General features: G+C 56.2%; 1 protein-coding gene across 2 annotated transcripts in view; it reads right to left on the bottom strand.

The window, feature by feature from the left end:
• The window catches only part of WWP2 (WW domain containing E3 ubiquitin protein ligase 2), an 84246-nt gene that overhangs the window by 60049 nt on the left and 9623 nt on the right, over positions 1-14574 (bottom strand). For both annotated transcript variants that reach the window (XM_032783072.2, XM_032783071.2), the window contains exons 3-6: positions 13367-13514; positions 12902-13023; positions 3681-3818; positions 2447-2543 (exon numbers count right to left, since the gene is read on the bottom strand). In XM_032783072.2, the coding sequence (XP_032638963.1) occupies positions 2447-2543; positions 3681-3818; positions 12902-13023; positions 13367-13514 (505 nt within the window). The remainder of the gene's footprint in view (positions 1-2446; positions 2544-3680; positions 3819-12901; positions 13024-13366; positions 13515-14574) is intronic.

The raw sequence follows: 14574 nt of genomic DNA, 5'->3' as shown, positions 1-14574 counted from the left end.
GAAAACGTGTCACACTGTCAACAAGGGGTTGGATTTAACATCTATGTAGATTTGCAGCTGGTGTCCAGCAGCTCCTACAGATGTTCTGCTTACAGGCCTGTCTCTTCATGAAAGAGAATCCCAGCACTTCCCACCAAGGCAGCTGAGACATTAGGGTGGCGCTGCTCTGTCCGCATGAGCCAGCAGATCCTGCGCATAGAAGCACAGGGCTTCTGAAAGGAACTGTGGTAGTGCTGAGCTCTTTGCTCCTTCAGGGCAGGCTTCTCTCTTCCTTCTCCACGTGCTGAGTACATATGGGCTCCAAGGAGTGGTGAGGAGGGTGCTCATACCTCTGCCATTGCCCCTTCCATGAGGGTGGAGCAATTCCAGTCCTGTCTGGAACGGAAGCTTCAGGGGCCGGGCTCCATAGCCAGGGACACAAGGCTAGGGGCTAAGGCGGTGATCATGCTCCTAAGATTGATGCTCTTCTGTCAGGGCTGCAGGCGGCTTGACTCCGGATGGCCAGGCCTCAGACCTGGGTCAACTGCGTGTTTAGCACCCTGGCCTGGGTGGTCCATCCTGGTTAGTAGGGGCCAGTGCTGCCTTAAGGCGAGTCTAGAGCTGGGAAGTGAGCCTGGTGGCTGCATGTGCCTGACTAGTGCTGAATTCCAGACCTGCCTTAGCTGCCTATACAAGATTCTCCTCTTCCCGTCTGTGTGGCCTGCCCAGCATGTAGACAGCAGACCTCCAGAGGTACTGAAGTGTTGTGAGCAATTCAGCCAGCAGGATGTGGGGAGGTGCTGTGCTGCTGGCTTTGCCCTCTGTGCTCATTAACGATCCCTCGTGAGAGCTGGGGTATTCAGCTTGAGTAATGATGTTCTGCCTCCCTACAATTCAGTCTTAGCTAGATGCAGGGATGGTTAGTGCGGATGGCATGGAACCACGCCGAGCAATACAGAATCCTGGCAGCAGGCTACAGGTATGGCTGAGCCGAGCCCACTCCTGAACCATGGGTGTTACTGCTGCTCCAGACAAGGAAACCTCAGACTGTGCCGCTTTCCCCATTGAGTGACACTGCAGCAGGGGGTGTGGCTGGGCTGAACATGGGCCACCAAGAGAAGACACTGCTCAGGAGTGGGTTTGGAAGGAGGGGGAGAGCAACAGGGGGATGGTGGGTTGGCCAGGAGCTTGGGGTGGGTTCCCATGGGGTCAGACTGGCTTGGAGAATCTGGGGGTATAAAGGGCTAGTAAGTGGCTCAAGCATTAACAGCAAAGCAATGAAGAGATAAGACAAGCCCAGAGAACATCAAGCTGGTCCTTGGCCTGCCCCTGGCAGCTGTGCCCACTGGTCAGCAGGGGAGGAGCTGAGCACGGGGAGCCTCCTGCCCATCCTGAGCCAGGGAAATGCAGACATTACACAGGGATGAAGCCAGCTTCTTAGCAGAGCTCAGGGGCTGATGCTCCTCCTCTGCATCTCTAGACTGTGCAAAGAGGCCTCCATCCTACTGTATGGAACCAAACGCTGCACACAGCCTCGGGCAACTGCCTATGAGGGTCTGACCAGATCTGCTAGAGGGGACCAAAGGAGCAGGCCCCTTCCACAGCATCTCTCCGCCTGCCAGCAGAGTGCACCCTCACTGCGTCCTCCTCTGCCAAAGCTGCACACGTGCCAGCACATCGACATGCCCCAGACAGGTCTCGGGCACAGTGTGAGAGAGAGCAGAGCAGAGCCACTTCACTTCCGCACCCCTAGCCGCCTGGCAGGGCCTGGCCACTGGAGCGCAAGAAAAAAAACAACTTCTTGGGCAGTAAAAACAAAATAATTTGTCTGGAGCTGAGCAGCGAGGCCAGAACAGGACAGCGAGGCATTGCCAGCATGGGTGATCGCAGCTGGAGCCCTTTTCCAACTCCGGGCAGGAGTAAACCAGCCCGAGCTGCCCTTAGCTGCAGCCTTCTGCATTTCCCGGGGAAGCGCCCCAAGGCCCACAGGGCACTGGGACCCCATTGCGCTGGGTGCTGTACAAACACAGGAAAGACAAAGGGATACCTAGAGGGCTAACAGTCCAAGGGGAGGGGGCATACATGGAGAGGAATTTGCTACAGCCTCCTCAGAGGCAGGTTACAATAAGGCCATTTCTCCCCTGCCAGACAGCCATACCAGTCAGGCAGACTCCTAGCCTCCACTCCCAACGACCACCCCGTCTGCCTCATCCCTGCCAGGTAGCTCCCCCACCCAGCCCTGCCAGGGCATCTCTGCACTCTCCTCTCACTGCCCCTCAGCTGGCCCTGCCAGGGCCACCCCTCCCTTCCACACACATCCTGCATGCTCTTTGGTGAGCTCACTGAATGGTCTCCTTTGTAAGCTCCTGCTGAGCCTCACTTCTCAGCCTCCTGCACAGAATCTGAGAACTAGCCCCTCCTGCTCCCATCAATGGACCAACAGGTGTCATCAGTGAGGGGTCCTTACCTGGATCTACCTCCAAAGCAGTTTGCGCTGGGAGGCTGGTTTCTACTCTCTGTAGCCGGAGTCATACTGCTGGGATCCCTCCCAGGCAGCTGAGACCCTGGACAATAAACAAGTGGGAAAAGGAGAAAGGAGTGAGAGACAAGCTAGGAGACACGTGAGCAGCTGGCTGCCTCCCGAAGAGGGAATCTGGAGAGAGAACAGCCCAGCACACTGGGATGCAGGGGACACTTGCCCCTCATGCTGAAAATACCCTGCAAATGCATCTGATACAATGTATCAAGGCCCCAATCCTGGGGAAAGCACCTACTGGCAGGTGTTCCCATGATACGCCGAGGATCTCCACACAGGGCCTTGCAGGGGATTTGGAAGAGTGAAGGTCCAAGGGATGAGGGCTACTAGCAGCGGAGTTAGGCTACTTTCCACAGCACCACTGTCAACGCCCCTTCGCCCCAGGCCTGGCTACCCAGCGTCAGTGCTGCCAGCCCTGGGGTCTGCACACACAGCTCTGCCAAAGTTACTCATTCTTCACCTGTAGCCCCCACTTCCCCAGGCTTCTCAGAAGCCAAAGCTCTCATACCACCTGTATCCTGCCGTGGCTCGGAACCCAGAACAAGTGGCCAGTGAATGCATTAGCCCAGGGAACATCCTGCGGCACAAGGAAGCCCTGCTCATGTCAGGCAGGGAGCAGGCTGAACGAGTGCAGCACGTGACAGAGAACCAGACGCCCTGATATCAAACGCACTCATGCATTGCTGAGCTCCTCACTCTGCCAGGCATCATCCCGCTCTGCTCCCTCCCACCACAGGGAAACCTGCCTGGCCAGGCTCACAGCGAACTGTTCGCAGCCTCCCGAGGCCCAGGAGAGATGGGAGAGGGGATGCAGAACCCAGGCAGCAGTAGAGGGCCCAGAAAACAGCTGCGCCCTTCACTTCCCTGGGGGAGGAGGAGACCTTTTCCTGCAGATCCCACAGCTCCCCTCCAGGGCAGAGGTAATTCCACAAGCCCTTGGGATAATCCGTCAGCACAAGGGTGAGCCAAGCCTTTGGGCAGACTGCACGATGCTCTACCAGGCTGAGCTGGGGGCCTTACCTGGGAGAGGAGGTGGCTCCTGGCTCTCAGATGTTTGCTCACAAGTTCTTACAGCTGTGATCTCAGCCCTTCTCCCCCCCACTGCCTGCACTCACCACCTCGTACTCAGAACAGCGGCCTGCACATCGAGATGGGCGGCACTCACCCTCTGTCACGGCACTGCCATTAGGCAGGCTTCCCAGATCAACAGTCAGCCCGTCCAGGAAAATCGTCAGCTCTCCGCCTGAGACAACGCTGCCTTTGTTCTCCATCTGCAGGTTCAGGGTCAGCTGCGTGTTCTCCACTGGGGAGATGGAGGGACCGGGAGAAAGAGACAAGCCACAGTCATCACCAGTTGAAAAGTTTCACCTAATTCTAGGTTCCGCACCCTCCCCCACCATGGGGGTTTAGGCTCTCGCCACATGGCATGAGGAGGAAAAGATGAATTCCTCGGCTTCCGGCAGGGCCAGGAGCTGCCATGGCACTGGCTGGCTCTGGTCCAGTACCCATATACACCACACCAATGCCTCAGCAATGCTAAGCCAACCAAGCCGGACCCTCAGCTCCCACCAAGGGCTGTCCCCAGCCCATGGGCCATGGCCTCTACTTTCCCACACAAGAGGAGGCAGGGCCATTCCCCCTGCACTGTCCAAGCCAAGCCATTACCTCCCGATGATTAAAGGGCCAGAGCCAGTACACGTCCCATTGTGAGCAGGCCACACTGTACCAACACCAGACAGATTACGCAGACGGGGTCCCAATGGCTTTCAGTACAGAAGACAGGAACTCAGGGGTGTGGGAGATGGTGGAAGCAGAGCGCAGGGCTCCAGCTGCTAAGCTGCTTGTAATCATAACTCATTCAGACAGCAAAGGCCCGGCACCTTGGGGAAGAGAGCTGCCCACGATGGCTGGGAACACAGAACGAACCGACGGCTGCACACATCAGGTCACCAGGATGCCAGAATGGCCCCCACATGCCCGGCCAATCGCAGCTCTGGGAGCATTTGAGAGGGCCCCTCATGGTCACTTTGGAGGAGTCCAGACAGCAGCACCTTGGGTTGGACCCTCTCCCCACCCAAGAGACTGACAAGGCAAGTGGAGAAAGAAAATCCCCTTCCTCAACCCCAAGGACCCGCTTTGCCGAGCTCCACAGGAGCCAGGCTGCTCCCATCCTGGCCACAAGCCTCTGGAGACTGCCCGGCAGGCCAGCCAGCCCCAGCAAGGGGCACACTAGAGAGACTGCACAGCAACCCTCAGAGCACAGCGCGCGGATCCAGGGGGCTGCAGGACCCAATTCGGCCTCAGGTCAGGCCTGCAGCTTTGCTTCCCCTCATCTGACAGCTAATGGCTCCTGGCAGGTTGAGGAGGTCCCACCAGCTGCAGCAGGCACAACGTGGCCAGGCACAGAGCACAGCACCTCAGCCTTGCCCAGAGCTGAAAACACAGTTCTCCATTCTCCCCTCCCAGAGCCAGGGGAGCCGGGCAGGGCAGAACAGGGGAGAGGAAGTTGATTAGCTAATTGAATGACCAGCGGAGGCACAAAGCAGGGGCTAAGAGCTGCCAACATTCACTGGCATCCCATATAACTGGCCTCTGCCCCATCTCACACACAGGCCTGTCAGCCAGCTGATCCCTGCTCCTCTGGGCCCCTGGGGCAGATCCCCTCAACCCCTTCAGGAGGTGGAGCCAGAGCCTTACCTTACACAAGTACCAACAAGAAGAATCCATGGTGCCTGTGAGGGGCTAACAGCACCAGCCAAAGCAAGGCACACGGAAGGCAGCAGCTGTGCACCACCACCACCCCCATTCCCACAATCCCTGCTACAGCGGGCTAGCTGAGCCTGTGCAAATTCTGCCAAACTATGGGGCTTCTTGATGAACTGGACCAGCCAGGAAAAGATGACAGTCAGCCTCCAGGTCCCTGCCAAGGGGCAGGATTTTAATAGTAACAACAATGCCCAGCTACGGCCAGTGGGCTCGGAACACCCGGCTCAGACAGAGGAGGCTTCAAGCATTTGGCTGCCCCAGCCCGGGACACCAGCCCAGATGCCTCCTGACTACTTTGCTCAAATAATATTTTTATTCTACACAACTACTCATCATGACACAACTGCACCATTTTCTAGCAATCTGCTTCCTCCTGGCATAGCCACTAGGGCAGGGTCCGGTGACTCCAACCAGGTGGTGGGAGGAGAGGGAAACACTCCCCTGGTACCCCGACAGCCAGTCTCCAGCTCAGGAATGAGCAGCTTGGCAGGGGCTAAGAGAGACAGAAGCTTTCACAGCTGCTCCGCATGTGGTGCCTGCTGGTTCCTGGGCTTCCAGCCTGGCTCTCACCAGCAGCGCTCCCTGCCTTTGACAGCTGCTGCTGGAGCTCAGGTTTGCGTGCAAGCTCCGCATGAACACGGTTAACTTTCTGAGAGGTCCCCCACGTGGACTGAATGCTGCCCGATGTCCCCATGGTTCACCCAGGAGCAGCCTTGGCTCCATCCTCCCAGCACCACTATCCTCAGCTAGGAAGCTGGAATGGAGGCAGAGGGATCACATGACTTGCCCCAGGTCACACAGGTGGGCCATGGCAGAGCTGAGAATTGAACCAGGTCCCTGTCTGAAGCATCCTCCCTTTCCAGCACATTCAGGCACTGTCAATGGCTATCACAAGACCAGCGCGTCCCAGGCCATACCCAGCTCCGGAGTTGGATTGGGAGAGGCCTGGGGCTTTTCAAATTAGCCCAAGGGGCTGCTTCTTCCCCAACAGCAATGCACCTGGCAGTAGCTGCTCCAGCTAGCTGGAGCTCAGGCCAGGAGGATTTCAGCTTCCCAGAGATTAACGCTGCATCGCATGGTATTAAAGCGAGCACAGGTGCAGTACCAGCAGCCACTCTCCATCCTGGGGAGAGCGTGCTCTCACCACCCAGCCACGCTCAGGTCGAGCACCTTGGGCAGCTGCTTGGTGGTGTTTTGGAGATTGTCAGTGCAGCTGTAGTGGAACTTGCAGAGGACATCAAAGCTGGAGAGCCCTCTGGAGGAGAGAGCCAGGTGGTGAGGGGAGAGCAGCAAGGGTGAGATTTGGTGCCACTAAGTGCCAAGCCCTGCAGCCAGGGAAAGGAAACAAGCCAGTGGAAGACAGAGCAAAGCAGCAGCAGGTTTATCACCTCCCAGTGCTGTAGGCAGTGCTGCCTGTGGAGTGCATCAGGCTGTGAGCTCTGGGGAGGCGCTGTCACTCAGTGTCTGTACAGTGAGTGATCCCACGGTGGGCACAACAGAAAAGCTAAACAGGAATAAGACATTCCCAGGTGACTCTTGACAGTGGACCACAGCAAGAACAGATGGAGCCAGCTCAGGAGATATTGGTGGGTGCTCCTGGAATTGATCTGCTCTGGCTTCACTCAGGAAAGGGGAGATCTGGGGGGTAGCTGGAGGAGTTCCTCACTGGCTTGAAGCCTGAGCCAAACAACAAATGCTTCGGGTTCTCTCCCTGCCAGGTGCACTGACTATCCTGCAGCCGCATTTTCAGAGGTCCTGAGCAGCTGTAGCGCCCATGGATTTCAATGGGAATTGTGGGCATTCGGGTCCTTTGACAAACCTACACCAGTGCCAAGCAGACTCAGATGGTCCCAGCTCAGCTTCACTTGTCTTGAGGAGAGGGGTCCCACTGGCAGGGGGAGGCCTGGACTTTGCAGTGCTTTCCAACACATCTGTTTGCAATAGAACCAGTGTCTGACAAGGAATCACAGGCTTCTAGCTGCATCTGACCTGATGAGGGTATTAATATCAGCAAAAGTGTCTGAGAGCCATGCAGAGAACAGGCCAGCCTGGTCCGAGACTGAGCCGGCCTCCTCTCCTGAACTACTCTGCCATTCACAATTCGGGCGCTTCTGAGGCCCAGAAGGAACAAGACCCCTGCGTACACCATGGCTATGGCATAGGCTTCCACAAACCCCATGTGCTGGACACAACCAGGCCTGAGATCTACCCATTTGCATGCAGGTCTCCTGGCTCACCTTTCTGACAGACTTTCTGTAACTCTCAGCTCTCTGGGGACAGCAGGGAGTGACAGGCACTATGGGGCAGTAGGATGAGTAATGCTCTCTCAGATTTTGTGCACGCACCACCTCAAGTTTTTATGTAGCTGACTGGCATCCTTCAACTCATAACAATCCTTTCCTAACTGCTTGCTTTTAGTATGAGCAGAAAATCTTCCTGTGGGTAAAGCATAGGTCTAGGAGCCATGAGCCCTGGGCTCTGTCCTGACCCTGCTGCACACTCCCTGCAAGACTCCAGGCAAGTCACTCGGGTCTGCCTCACTTTCTCCATCTGTACAAAGGAGCCTCCCAGGGGAGACCATTTCATTAGCCTATGCAGAGTGCTTTGAGATCTTCAGATGGAAGGTGCTGCAGAAAGCAGTAAACTCCTTTTCACCGGCCACTGCCTGCCATAAGAACTCTGCTTCCCTCCAGCTGTGGAGAAAGCCTGCCCGGCACGCTCCAGGGCTCGCTCCTTTGTGAGCAGCTAGCAGCAAAGCACACGCTGCTCTGCGGGCTACACAAGCCCTCATTGTGAAGGCTGTTCTCAGCGTAAGTGTGAAGTTACTCAAGTAGCAAAGACAAGGTGTCTCCAACTGGAGGAAGTGAACATGAACCTCCCAGCCGGCTTCCTCCTCTTCCTTGCCTCCACCTCAGCATTTTTTTTAATTTTTTTTAAAAAGAAAATAAACACTAGTAAAACCTTCCATTCCCTGTCCCCATTCGGCACATGGGACGCACAACGGGACCTCACTGCTGCACCAACAGAGGGTCCCCTCAAAGGGTGAACACAAAGGCAGCTTGTGTCCCAGCAAGCAGCCAGCATGTCAGAGGGGTTATTAGTATTTTGGGAGGAGGCCAGGGGTGATTAGGTCCTGAATAAGGTCTCAGTTCAGCTGCTCCCAGTGCCTTGCACACAGCATCAGCACTACCATTTAGTGAGGGCTGGCTGGCAATTCCCTCCCAGCCCATTAATGGGATTTACAGTTCCAAGAAGTAAGGTTGGTAGCAGCAAGTGTGATAAAGGCTCCAGCGTTGAGCCCACACCGAGGGAGCTCTGGTAACTGGTAACTTTCCACCAGGGCTTGGGTGGGATGGGCTCCTCCTGGAGGCCTTTTTTCCACCAGGAAGGCGGCTTAGACAGAGACCTTCCGACAGGAGCCTCCAATACATGGGTTTCCTGCCCATTTACCCACCTTCAAGTGTGCCTATCACGTTGTTGTGTGCTCAGACCTACCTGCACTAGAACAATTCCAGCGTAATCAAACCAGATCAGCCACCTCCTCTCAGGGAACGCCCGGCAGGTGCTGAGCTTGCTAAGCACTTTAATGGAAAACGGGTCTAAATCCCTTAGACCTGTGATACTCAGACTGAGGCTCACAAACCGCAAGCGGCTCTTGAATGTGTCTCCTGCGGCTCTCAACAGCACGACATTAAAACCCTGTGATTGAACCATTAACCCAGGGGTGGCCAACCTGCACCTGAGGAGCCAGAAGGTACCTATGTACATTGCCGAGTGCCACAGTAACACCATGAAGACCAGGTGAGAGCTGAAGTCACAACAGGCCTGAAGTCTGTGGTTGCCCAGACTGCTTCCTGGGACTAAGGGGCTGTTTAATTGACACTCCGGCTCAGGCTGCAGCTCTAGAAACCTGGCAGGGTCCTAGACCCCAGGCTCCAGCCCAAGCCCAAACATCTACACTTCAATCAAACAGCCTCTTAGCCTGGGCCAGCCACACATTTTTAATTGCAGTATAGACATGGCCTGAGGCCATCACCCACTAGCCCTAAAACACTGCAGCAAAGGGTAAAGCACCCAGCCCCTGCGCCTCATCCTCAGAAGACTCAGCTGGTTACCTGCTGAACAGCCATGTGCATGACAGAGGAATGGGGGACTGAAGGGCCAAGTACCAGAGTGGTGGTACTTGGCCCCCCTTCACTTTGCAGCCCACAGGCAGAGAGATGGGAGCGTGGCCTTTCACGCAGGAAAGAGAATTGGGCCCTGTCCAGGGTATGCACCAAAAAGCAGGGTTAGCTGCATATCAGCCTTGTCCCACTGGCCATTAGCTCTGCAGTATGAGCAGAACAGGAGTGAATTTGGAAGGAAACGCAAAGCAAGCTCAGCGAAGGCCTTTGCTGGGGCATTCTGGTTTGGCACAGCAGCTTTTACAAAGTTATTGTACAGGCACTGACAGAGCCGACTTGTTTAACATTCATTTCAGGCAGGCTGCAGATTTGCTTTTATGATTCTCTGCTAAAAGAGCCTTTGCTTCAGCGAGCTTCTTTGACAGCACATTCATGAGGAGGGGTCGACTGCAACTTCCCAGAGGCCTGGGGGTTTGTTGCTGGCTTCCTGAAAAAATTCCTTGAGGTTGCGGCTCCAGCGGTTCTGCCTGAGGTGCAGAACGGAAAGCAAAGAGCGTGCTTTGCAGGAGCTGTAAAATCCTGGCAGATGGTGCCACTCAAGAAACAGGAGCCTGTTGATGTAACTTGCAACCTGAGCAGCAAGCAATAAAAACAAGAGCTTTCATTTGTAGGCTGCAGCCTCACACGTTCGAGGCACTCCAGGGCCTGCCCTGATGTCCACAGCTCAGTGAACTGTACAAACACAAGGGGGGGGGGGCACCATGGCCCCATATCGGCTTCCATGAAGCCTCCAAAGCGAGGCCACCCGGGGCCATTCCTCCTGCCCAGCACCAGCAGCGCATCTTAGAGTCCCCACAGCATCAGAACAAAGAGCCTCTTCTCCAGCACAGCGGCAGAGGCCTGGGGCAGGGGGCTAGGCCATAGCAAATTAGCTGTTTTAAAGGACCCTTGGGAGCAGCTCCACAGAAGGCTGCAACTTGTTTTCTATGACTAGGCCCCTTTTCCCCAGCGCTCTGTCCTGGCCGGCTGCTGTGGTGCAGACATGCCGTGCCAGAGGAGAGGCCATGCAGAGCGTTGCAGAGGAACCTGCCAAGGCAATTGGGAGAGAAGCATGTTTGAAAAATGAGGTTTTTGGAAAAGGAACCCTGGTCTGTTAGCGCCAAATGGATTCAATTTGCCTGGCCTGAAAGCCGAGGCCTGGCGGGTTCTTTGCCAAAGACACAAGCCCGTTTCTTCCTACATTTTCTGAAGCTCCCAGCATTCATCTGGAGGGACAGAGGGAGCTTGGGCACAGTCCCAGCACGCAGGAGATCTAGACATGCTGCCATGACCTTTGTTGAGGGGGAATGACGCTGACATACTGCTGGAGAATACATAGCCAGGGGACCAACATTTGTCCTTGACAGCTAATAAAAACTATGGAAACACCCAGCCAAAGACTTTAAGACGTAGTTAAGGTTGTAAGTACTTATCAGTAACTTATAAAAAGCCTTGGTAAAGCTTTGCACCCACATGGTGACTATCACAGGATCTGCCTGAGTCTGCAGACAGCCTGATAGGTCAGCCTGGAGAGGAGTGAAGTGCCCCTAATCATCTCAGTGGTGTGTTGACTCTGAAGCCTAATGACGATAATTTAAATGGTAATAAAGTTCACTATTTCACTGCTAACCTAGGCACACAGGGAAGGACCAGGAGAGTCATTCTGCAAAGATCTGCACAAGTGGCAGCAAGCGGAGTGTCGTTTCAGGGAGAGGCTGGTTTGTGGGTTGGGCTTAGGACAGTAAGCCCTGGCCCAGGCTGTGTCACACGGTTGGGGAACACCAGTGGGACTGACTGGGCCGGGAGCACAGGTCACCTCGTAGGGAGGCTGTGGGGGTAAGTGTGACCAGCTCAGATTCCCACCCTCATATGTGGACACCTGCCTGGCACTGGGCCCCACGCCACACAGCCAGAGTAATTTGACTTTGTGCAGGGCTCTCAGCGCCCAGACCCAGGGGCAGCCCCCGTGGCCGCCCCCGTGGCCACTATTTCAGCTTGTAGCACAGCGACTGCAGCACCTCTGCACTGGATCCGCCCTGTCCCACTCACTCCTCACTCCCAGACCAGTGGGGGACAGGACACCTCTCCAAAGGCCCTGCACTCCCAGGGAACTTCAGCCCAGGGAAGCCACACTTGCAGGGGGATGGGCAAGCCAGGGGAGAGCCCTGGAGCCCTCCATTCTGGGCCAGGGTTCAGAGGAGCACCTTCCAGCTCCCAGGCAGTCCCTTGCAGACACAGCTGTGTGCTGTAGCTTTAAGACTCCTCCCCTCACAGCCCACTAGGTCGGGGGGGAAAAAAACTGGACACTTTTTTCAGTATGAGCAGAAACAGCCAGTTGCCTTTTCCATTCATTTTCCACATGGCCCCCTGGGGACGCAGCCTACTGAAAGGGCTGATTGTGCCCCTGCGAAGGGGCGCGCATAGGTAGGGCGCGAGCAGACAGCACCTCCAGGAGAACACGTATGGCATCTGGCTGACCGCCGAACGGGGAAACAGCTGGGGACCATGGGTCAGGCCTGCCAGGTTGAGACCCAGACCAAGCCACCATCTCCAACACACGCAGCCCAGCAGCACTGTCCAGCTCCATGCATGGGGGACAGGGACACAGGCATCCAGAACATCAGAGGGTCCCACAAAGCTCGTGGTGATTCCCACCCCCAATCCAGAGGGCAGAGCGCACCATCCCATCCAGAGTACATGGGCCTGCTCCTGGTGACGCTGCCCAGGGAGTGTGCTGGGGACACTCACCTCTGGCAATGCCCAGGAGCAACTCAGCCTAACCCCTGGCACAAGGGAGAGTCTGGCTACACGCTGTCTCCCTCAGGGGAGAGGAGGCCCCTCTCAGCTCTCAATGCAAGGTTTGTCCTTCGAGAGCTGCTGAGCTTTGCTTGGAAGAGACAGAGCAAACCTTTTCCTGCCCCACGCAGCTGCAAGCACAGCCCAGGCCCTGAATGGAGGTCTTTATGCAGCCGCCACCACTGCGGGCCACACTCTGGTGACCACAAATGGCAGCAAATAGCTGCGAAGTTTGTGTTTCCCTGCCGGCAGTGGCACCCTGGCCAATTAAGCTATGGCTTCCATCATACACTAGCCCCGAGTGCCCGACAGGCCCGCCCAGCCTCACACAAGGACACCTTGTTCTCTCCGGGGCCAGGGATTCAGCTACTCCTTCTCCATGGCACACACCTACTGAGGCAGGAAATCCTGCAGGACCACAGTGGAGGTTCGAGGTAGAGTGAGCCCAGGAACAGACAGAGCCGGCTGGTGAGATGGTAGCACCATAGGAAGGCAGGTGCCGCTCACTCAGGGCATTCTGCCCAATGCCTGAAGCTGAGGAGGCCCCAGCCCCCATGACAAGCCGCTCCCTGCTTTCTCCAGACAGGGAAATGAAGCTCAGGAAGAAAGCAAAGGCCAGGCCAGGCATCAGGGCTCCTGAGTAGCTTCCACGCATACGTACTTTTCCCACCATTCTTCTTCAGGACATTACACAGGCTGATGGAAGCCATTCCTAGCAGCTCATTCCTCGGGATGTGGCAGCTCCAGACCTTCAGATCCAGGTGGCTTTGAGCTGTGACGTTCCTGGAAGGCAGACCAAGAAGAGGGCTGTCATCTCCCCACCTGCTTCTCTGATGCCAAGCTAGCAGAGCAGGACCAGGATGCCAGGCACAGAGGGCAGAGAAGAGGCCAGGGCAAGGCCCTAGGGACACCCAGGCCCCACTAGCACTCCATCCAGCACAGCACCCATCTGGCAACTGTGTTCTCACACGCACATCTTAGCGTGCACCCTAAGCCCCTTCCAGCCAGTAGCAAACGTTCCAGGCTTCCTTACGCAGCACGACCCAGCGCAGAAGTAGGGAGCTCAGTGCCAGCTCCAGGGTGCCTGCATTAGCCCCAGCCCCCTGGAGTTCCCAGGGGTTCTTACATGATGAGGATCTCGTTCCAGAGCAGCTCAGAGCTTCCAATCCGCTTCCCTGTCTTCTTGGTCTCACTGGGAAGTCCATCCACCATCACCTCCACATAGGAGTTGATCCGGGACTGGCGGTTGTGCACCTTGGGCTTCACTGACACAACTAGGAGAGGGGGAAGAGGCAGAGAGTCACGCAGCTGCAGGCAATATGCAAGTTGTCCCCACCCAGAGAGGCCCAGATGCCACACAGCAGCTGCCAGCCCAAGAAACCAGGGCCCAAGGTTTACTCCAGGAAGCCGGGTCTTATGGGCCAGGCAGGGAGACATGACCTGGAGACCCGGGAAAGGCAAGGCCCCCTCCTGGGACCCAGAAATCCCCCCACCCTGAAGGGCACCCCAAAAAGGGAATAAAAAACAGGAGCCGTGTGAAAATAAGCGCAGACAGAGGTCAGGGAAGCAGTTCCAGGTATCTGGAGCCCCCTGGTGGCCTTAACAGAGTTCTGCATACTCTCCAGCTCCCCTAAAGCCACGGAGACCAAGGCATCCACTGCTGACAGTCCCCGGACAGAGGGTGAAGGGGAAAGCTGAGCAGGTAGCCAGCCAGCTCCCAAGGCTTACATTGCCTGGCACATGCAGGGAGACCTTCCAGGCTGGCACCGTTCACGAGCACCAGTTTCAGAGGAAGCCCCAAAAGGCTGAAGGTTTGACAGTAGGGAATGCACCCTCCAGGAGCTACCCTCCCTGGCTCTGCCTGTGCCCGCAGGACCAGCTCAGGGACTGGGATTAGAAGGCTGGTTACCAGCTTTCTTCTGGATGAGCCCTTCACAGCATGGGATGCTATGGAAAGACCCCATCCTTCCTCCCCCAACTCTCCACATGCCTGGGGCTACGAGGCTGCCAACTGGGGGAAGCACCAGGAAGAAGACATCTTTTAATCTGCACTCTGCTGCACTGGACCATTGGGGTAAAGTCCATGTGTGATGCTGATGGGCCAGATGCCAGCTCCTGTCTCTCCACTGTAAGACTTACAATGATTCAGAAGTTCACATTTGTTATTGGCTTGGTGAAATCTAGTACAGAACACACCACCTGTTGGGGTGTGATGGGGTCAGATCCCCACACTAGCCCTGCAACAGCTGAGCGGACCAGGTGGGCCTAGTCAGCTAATTCGACTGCAAACAGGAGAGCTTTAGGTTGGAGGCAGCTAATTAGAGAAGCTCCCGG

Source organism: Chelonoidis abingdonii, chromosome 19 (assembly GCF_003597395.2).
Source record: "Chelonoidis abingdonii isolate Lonesome George chromosome 19, CheloAbing_2.0, whole genome shotgun sequence".
NCBI classification, from domain to species: Eukaryota; Metazoa; Chordata; order Testudines; family Testudinidae; genus Chelonoidis; species Chelonoidis abingdonii.
This window is presented reverse-complemented; position numbering and strand designations above follow the sequence as displayed.